General features: G+C 26.9%; 1 protein-coding gene across 2 annotated transcripts; it reads left to right on the forward strand.

Moving 5' to 3' along the window:
* The first annotated feature begins 218 nt into the window (after positions 1–218).
* LOC145936260 (uncharacterized) lies at positions 219–6079 on the forward strand. 2 transcript variants are annotated; one of them, XM_083038292.1, is made up of 7 exons: positions 224–1762; positions 1965–2159; positions 2273–2359; positions 2455–2664; positions 2748–2941; positions 3359–3518; positions 3648–6079. In XM_083038292.1, exons 1-7 carry the CDS (start codon positions 1546–1548, stop codon positions 3758–3760), a joined length of 1176 nt encoding a protein of 391 aa, XP_082894418.1. In that variant the 5' UTR covers positions 224–1545; the 3' UTR covers positions 3761–6079. The 2 variants fall into 2 exon arrangements, with proteins under 2 accessions (XP_082894419.1, XP_082894418.1); XM_083038293.1 differs by lacking the exon at positions 3648–6079 and having other exon boundaries at positions 219–1762; positions 2748–2828; positions 3359–3513.
* Positions 6080–9000: the final 2921 nt, after the last annotated feature.

A 9000-nucleotide genomic window follows, 5' to 3' on the forward strand; every position in this document is an offset into this window, starting at 1 on the left:
GTTTTGATCAGCTGATTTCTATCGAAAAATATTAATCAAGGCTAATGTATTATAACATATATTGCTATTTTTATTTTTGTAACATATTATTTTATAATTTAATTAGCTCGCTATATTAATACTTTTTAATATATATATATATATATATATATATATATTAAAAAGTATATATATATATATATATATATATATATGGGGCATTCCATGTGAAAAGGATCCACCTAAAAATAAACTGCTTGGAATTTTTAAAATAATCGTGAAAACCTGTTAGTGCACATATTGTATGAGGTTAAAGCTTAAAAAGATAAGTATTATATGCCTTACAGCCAAGGTATTGGAAATAGAACGTTTTAAGAAATTTTTCTTCCTTTGGTATTTGTAGCTAAAATTACAAAATATACAAAATTTTTGTAGACATGATTTTTTAAGGATTTTTTCCGTACTTTCAGACGAAAAAGTTAATTTTAGTGAAAAAAATTTAATAGTATGAAAAAAATCGCGATCTGGCGTTATCGGGTAGCAGGATGGTTCCATTTTCAATCGCGTTAAATATGAAGTTATATTCGGAATTATGATTTATCAGCCATCAATTCTGATTGAATATGGTCAACATTTAAAAACAAGAAAGTAACTTAAAAGAAAATAATTACTAAGTGACTGCAACCTAATCTAACACGCCATTTATTTGTAACCTTACGAACTTTTGCAAACACCTAATATATATCATTAATACCCAGGTAGCAAGCACACGTCATTTTGACGTCGAATACTAGTCATGTTCGTACGAATGACGCCAAGTGACCAAAAACTGACGTCATATTTGAATGACATTATAATGACGTCATTATTTTACGTCAGTATGACGTAATATTTAAGTCCTACATTCATTATATAATGACGTCATTATGTAGTACGTCAGTATGACGTAATATTTAAGTCCTACATTCATTTTATTTGGTGTCAATCTAAAAAAGGATGCCATTTATTTAAACAATTAATATAAATATATAGATATAGGCATTTAAGAGCCGAACGCAAACGTACAATTTTTATAGGTAGATCCTACATATTAAAATAAAAAATATATATATGCGAATATTTGCAAGCGTACGTCATATTGACGCCGAATGACGTCATTAGACGTAAAAATAACGTCATTTTGACGTTTAATGACGTTAGTTTGCCACTTGAGTACAATCATATCGTGTCGAAGTAACAAAAGCAAATAGAAAGCGTTTGCAACACTTGCGAGCATAAAATGTCTTTTTTTTTGGTAAACAATAAAAATAAAATAATGCCACGAGCATTGCGAACGTAAAGTACGTGAAACAGATCACGCGCATGCAATCGCGCAATCATTTATCGCGCATGTTCTGTTTGCTACATCGGCGCGAAAAAATTATCAGTCTCATTGTCAGGTTAGGGTTAGGTTCACGTGCTTTGTGTAAATCCTGCTTGTTCAGACGCAAACAAAAAAATTCCGTATAAATTTTTAATTATTTATTATACATTATATATTTTCTTGATTATATAGTCATTACTGAAATGACTTTTGTTGGAGTCGAATTTATTATCAGCGATAGTGATAATGAAGCATCAATTGCTTTAGTACATTGTTCATGGTTAACGCCACGAAAAAAAGAGGTTTGGTGGCCTCCGTATAAAACTGGTGCACAATTTAAGAAAGCACTCTTCCGCGAAGAAAAGCCAAAAGATCAAACATGGACATTATACGGTATTAAACAAATACTTTTTTCTTGTGGTACGTATACAATATATATATTTATGTATGTGTGTGTGCGTATTGAGTATATTGAGTGTATTGAATATATTAATTGTTTATTTAGTTAATATTATTATATATTTTATATTGTGATATTTTTAATTAACAAATTTTATTGCATAAAAAATTAGGTTATGTTTATAAAACTTGAATTTAACTATGTTATCTTTGTTAATTATAGATGAATATCAGAAAGCTAGTAAAAAACTAAAAAAGTGTGAAGAGTTTTCTGATGTACAGTCTTCTACAGTGGAAGATAAAGAGCAACCAAAGAAAAGACAGTCAAAACGAAATTCTAAATACATATCTACTAGTGAAGAAGAGGATGATGAAAGTGATCATTCTTTACGTCGACCACCAAAGATTTCCACATTTGGTAAAAATATTTTTCAATTAGAAATTAAAATTTTTAATTAATAATTATAAATCTAATTTTATCTTTTTGTAAATATTGGAAGCATTTTGTTATCTAAGCATTATTATGTTTAGCACATGCGCTACAAGATAAACATAAAAAATCTTTAACATCAATGCCATCATCAGTATCTATGACATCAAAAGACCCACCAGAAACAGGTATAAAGAAATAGCAAAATATTTAAAAAAAATAAAGCACCATATATTTTTGAAATTTTGTTTTCTAATTTTTCTTTAAATTTGTTATATTACAGTATCGCAACAAGACATAAATTCAGATTCTTCTGATATTCCTGCACACAATACTCCTAGTAGGAGATTAAAAGAGATAGATTTTTTAAATAGAACCACAATACCATCACCATCTTTAACTGTTTCCACAAACATCAGTTCTCGATCAGAGTCTGTAAATTCAACTCTTATTAATGAAGCGAATGGAGTACCATATTTTCGTAGCCTTACTGGTATGTCTTATTATTATTCTATATAATAAAACGATATTTTTTTATATACTAGAATGGTTGCCTATTTATATTAAATTTTTCAGAACAAATTTTTACTGAAATAAGAAAAGTGCGAGAACAAGTTAAAGAAATGTATGGAATATTGAAGCACTCCAACACTCAAGGTGGCATGCTCTCTATCCCAGATAATTGTCCTGTTGAGTTTCCATTGAAAACACGCGAAGAATTGCAACTATTAGAAAATTATTTTAGCTCCCGTGAAAATAAACACACTGTGGTATATATACAGGGTTGGCCATATTAGGTGGACCCATTTATTTAAAAGAAAAACATGAAAAAAAAAACACATTTTTTGCTGTTCAAGTGAAAAATCATTTAGCGTTCGATTGGTGGTTGCTCCATAGCAAAAATCTCCTAAGACTGACGCTTCGAACACGTGCTATCATTAGTCATTATCACATTCCTTGTCAAAGTTACAGTGTTACCAGATGGGTCCACCTAATATGGCCAACCCTGTATTTATTTAAATCACATGTTTTAACATACATATACAGACACATACTATTATTATACTACTACTACTATAACTACTACTACTACTACTATTACTATGTATGTGTATGCATGTGTTGTGTATATGTACATATATGTGTTTATACGTGCATTGATGTTAATTTTTTTTATTATTTTACAGTCATTGTTCTTCTCAACATTAGGAGGTGACACTACTACTGCGAGAACTAATAAAATTTTAAAACACGTTTTAACTAACGAACTTGCGAAAGATTTTAACTTTGCAGGACACAAAAATAAGGAAGCTTTTGAGAAGCTTTCTTTGAAGACTGTGATAATCCGTAAGTTTGACAATATTAAATATTTTACAAAAATTAATTAAAATTAATAAAAAATAAAATTTCTCTCTTGATATAATATATAATTTGTTATAAAATAAATTGTTTAAAATTTTTCTGTTTTGTTTATAGGCGGTGTGCAAATAAAATCACCTTCAACCACAGAAAAAGATATTGAGGATGCAATCAAAACTTGGTTAAAACACGCTTCTGATAGATTAAAGGAAAGTTTGAAAAAAAAATAACAAGAAAGGTTATAAAATTTAAATATTATATTCTACACGTATGTATTACTTTTTATTTTTATTTTGTCTATTTATAAATTAATATTAATTTTATTAATTTTATTTTTTAAGTTTGCTTTATTTATTTTAATAATTGGTTATCAAAACATCTTTTTTTCGTTTATTTGCAAAAATTTATCATTATGTTAAAAATTAGACGTAAACGTAAAGAATTTGTTGGACGGCGCCAACAATATCGAAGAGTAACGCAAGCTGTAAACAAAATATTTGCTGCTAATGTTTCTAATAGAACACCTTGTAATAATTTGAACCTATCAAACGAAATATATAATGAATCGTTAAATGATTTAGATACTAATAGAATTACAAGTACTAATAATGAAACGAGCAATACTGAAAATTTTGAAAATGTTATTGTCTCTTTAAATTTTCAAAACGATAACTATTTAACCATTGATGCCGTATCTAATTTTTCTAATAAGGTAATAAATAATTCTTCTGACACAGATATAAACAGTAGCTTAGATAATCAAAGTAATTTTATGTATGAATTAAGGAAATGGGCCATTGAAAGACACATATCACATTTAGCTGTAACAGATCTTTTGCGCATACTTTCCCCTTATCACCCAGAAATACCATTAGATTCCCGTACATTATTGAAAACTCCAATTTTTACGCAAATTAATAAATTAGAAACTGGAGAATTTTGTTATTTAGGTTTGAACATAGCTTTGAAAAATGTATTGTCACAAAAGCATACCCAAGAATGTTTAAAACCTGGTGAAACATTAAAAATCTGTTTTAATGTAGATGGTATCCCATTGTTTAAAAGTAACAAATTACAACTATGGCCTATTCTGGGACTTATTAAAAATTTTCGTAGTATTCCATTTAGTATTTCAATTTTTTGTGGTACGTCGAAGCCTAAACCTTTAAATCTTTTTTTAAGGAATTTTATAGATGAATTAAATGATTTATTAGAAAATGGATTTGATTTTAATGGGAATCACTTTAAAATAGAAATTCATAGTTTTATATGCGATGCTCCTGCTCGTGCTTTTTTAAAATGTACAAAGACACATTCGGGATATTCTTCATGTGATAAATGTGTTGAACCTGGAGAATATTATAAAAATAAAGTTGTTTTTACAAGTGAAACAGCTCAAAAGCGCACAGACGAATCTTTTAGAAAACAGATAGATGATGATCACCATCATGGCCCATCTCCTTTAATAGATTTACCTATAGATTTAATAACATCTTTTCCCACAGACTACATGCATAACATATGTTTAGGCGTAATGAGAAAGCTATTAAATACATGGATTGGAGGTCCACTAAACGTTAGATTACCTAACAGAAAGGTACAAGTTCTCTCACAACGTCTCATTAATTTACAGCCATTTATTCCATTGGAGTTTAATAGAATACCACGGTCATTAAATGAGCTAGCGTATTGGAAAGCCACAGAGTTTAGAACTTTTTTGATTTACATCGGTCCTTTAGTTTTAAAAGATATTGTAGACAAAGCTATTTATGAAAATTTTCTATTATTGCATGTTGCTATTTCTATATTAATATCACAAAAACATATAAATAATTTTGGAATTTCATTCGCACGAGAATGCTTACTAACTTTTATCAATCATTGCAAAAATAAATTGTACGGTCTAGAATTTGCTGTTTACAATATTCATCTCTTAACACATATATGCGACGACGTAGAAATTTATGGTCCTTTAGATGAATATTCTGCGTTTCCGTTTGAAAATTATCTTGGTCAATTAAAAAAATTAATAAGATCTTCTAATAATCCATTACAGCAAATACATCGTCGAATTCAAGAAATAAATTGTTCTTCCTTAGAAATAAATAAATGTAACTTAAAAGAATTCAAAGCTAAATATTTTGTTGACATGGAACATAAAAATGGACCTTTATTAAACAATAATTCTTGTCAATGGTACAAACAATATAAAAAAATCAGTTTTACAAATTTGTCATTTTCTATCAATCGCTACAGCATTGCAGACAGTTATTGTAGTTTGAGTAACGCAGAAGTAATAGAAATACATAATATTGTAAAAACAACAAATGGTGATATTTTCGTTATTGGAAAATATTTTATTAAACAATCACCATTATATCTATATCCGTGCGACTCATCACTACTTAATATATATATTCTCAAAGATTTTAGTAATCTCAAAATATGGCCTATTAGTCTCATTAGCAGCAAATGTATTGTAGTACCTTATATTGATGATAATACTTATGTATGTTTTCCAATCATACACAACATTGATTAATATTCTTTTATTATTAATTTTTAGTTTAATATTTGTGAAAATTTATTTATTTTAATTTAGCAATCATAATGTGCAATGCATATTGTGCAATTTGAGATAGCTATTAATATAATCACAAATATACATTATTATTATTATGATTCTACAGTTTAATAATAAGTTTTTATATTATATACATATATGACTATTATAAAATAAGTTTTTGATAATTATATTCGTACATAATATATTTAAAAAATTTCTGTTTATATTAAAATTTGATAATTAATAAAAAATTTATATATATACATATATTTACATATTTTATCCAAGTTTTATATATATATATGTGTGTGTGTGTATGTGTATGTGTGTGTGTATATGTGTGTGTGCGCCGCACTTATTAATTGTTAATTATATTAAAACCTTGCGTACTATAAAAAAATATTAGGAATCAATATTAAATATTAGGAATAAAAATTATTTTAAAGTAAAAAATTGAATAAATCTTGATATATAAATTAGAGTATAAAAGTCTTATTAGTCCTCTATACTCGAATTTGTATTTTTATAGCAAAGTTTTTTCGATTTTATTATTTTAAAATAATTATTCCTAATATTTAATATTTATTCCTAATATTTTCTCTATTGTGCGCAGGGTCTAAGAACGTCTTAATAACGTCATTACATTAATCAGGAAAGACGTCATGAAATGACGTCAAAATGTGGTTCTAATAACGTCATTATATTAATCAGGAAAGACGTCATGAGATGACGTCAAAATGTGGTTCTTTTCGTGACGTCAACAGTCTGTGACATTAGACCGTCATTTTTACGTCATAAAAACGTCAAGTCATGACGTCACAAGTAGTCAGTGACTGACCAATTTGAGACGTCAAAATGACGTGTGGTTGCTACCTGGGTATTGCTTCCTCATAGAGGAAGCTGTTTTCGTAAAAAAAATTTTTTTTACATTTCTATGCCAATGTGTTTAGAATGTTTAAAAACATCGAAAAATAACATTTTATAAAAATATCCGTATGTGTGTGTATATGTATGTATGTGCCCACCCATGTTTTTTTAAATCTAAAAATATCTCTAAAATTATTTGACTTACAGCGCTCCAATTTGGCATACAAGTAAAGTAGAACAACATTTTTATTTACTGTTATTTTTATAAAAATTCATACAGTGTTTTATTTTTTATAAAATTTTGAATTTTTTTAGAAATGTCTGTAGTTGCTCTAACTTCCGTAAATTTTAAGATATTGGGATAAATTTTTTTATGTAAATAGACTATTATTAAAGGATTGTTGGTATTGAATTTGACAAGAATCGGTGAAAGGGTTTAGTTTTTATAAAATTTTGAATTTTTTGAGAAATATCTGTGGTTGCTCTAACTTTCGTAAATTTTAAGATATCGAGATAAATTTTTTTACATGAATAGACTCATTAAAGGATGGTTGGTACTGAATTTGACGAGAATCGGTGAAAGGATTCGATTTTTATAAAATTTTAGATTTTATGAAAAATGTCTGTGGTTGCTCTAATTTCCGTAAATTTTAAGATATTTGGATACATTTTTTTTTAGATAAATAGACTATTATTTAAAGATGTTTGGCAATGGAATTGAGTTTGACAATGATCGGTGAAAAGATTCATTTTTTATAAAATTTTGAATTTTTAAGAAATGTGCATTTTTATTTTTTGCAAATTTTAAGATATCGAACTAATTTTTTTTTACATGAATAAAATACCAATATTTGGTATTGAATTTAACAAGGATTGGTGAAAGTTTATTTTTTATAAAATTTTTAAAAAAAATTTATGTGGTTATTTTATCTTCTGTGAATTTTGAGATATCAGACAAATATTTTTACATAAACTTTTTTACATAAATAGAGTATTATTAAAGGATGGTTGCTATTTAATTTGACGAGGATCAGCAAAAGTTTTTTTTTTATAAAATTATCAATATCAAAAAATGTTTATACATGCTTTAACTTTCGTAAATTTTGAAATATCGAACTTATCGAACTTTTAAAAATATCATTAAAGAATTGATATTTAATTTAGGGAGAATTTTTAAAATGGTTTATTTTTTAATTATTTTAAAATTTAAATAATTTTTTGAAAGTTCTGAATAAAATCACATTAAAGCATGATTGATATTAAATTTGTTGAGAATTGGTCAATTTCTTTTAATTGTAAATTGACAAATTATACAACATTCAGAACACAGTAGCATAGAAATCTTTAAAAAAATTTTAAGAAAATATTTTTTAATTATATATAGGGTTTGCTAGTATTGGAAAAAATTGTGTAAATTTCCATTTGCACATTGCTTCCTCATAGAGGAAGCTTAACTTGCCATAATTGAAAAACAATATCTTAATGAGCAAAATAAAATGGTGAAGAAGCAATGTGCAAGTTAAGCTTCCTCTATGAGGAAGTCATAATTGAAAAACCATCTTAATTAGCGAAATAAAATGGTGAGGAAGCAATGTGCAAATTTCCATTTGCACAATTTTTTTTTCGTGATGCTAGATCTCGAAAAGCTTTTTCCGCGTAATATATTTATTTAATTAAGAAATAATATATTTATTAAATTATAATAAGAACAGAAGTGAGACATAAATCCAAATTAACTATTAAGGTTTAATCGTAGCGATCTTTAAGGACAATAATTATTTTCTTAATTAGAGTCACAAATATATTTCGTCCGACACTTTTCGATGATTTAAATATAATTCGAATTGCGAATGCGCAGTAGAAATGAGTTTCTATTACCGCGATATATGTATATAGTTACGCATAATTCATAAAAAGATCGTTGTCTACACTCAATCGCGATCGATATCAGAAAACTAAAATTATTAATTATTAATTAGTTTTCAAAATTAATTTGTAATAACATATACTGATTGTGAGATAGATCTTGAAACGCAT

The sequence above is a fragment of the Prenolepis imparis genome, unplaced genomic scaffold (assembly GCF_030444845.1).
Source record: "Prenolepis imparis isolate NDT839.2.m4 unplaced genomic scaffold, iyPreImpa1.0 SCAF_5, whole genome shotgun sequence".
NCBI classification, from domain to species: Eukaryota; Metazoa; Arthropoda; class Insecta; order Hymenoptera; family Formicidae; genus Prenolepis; species Prenolepis imparis.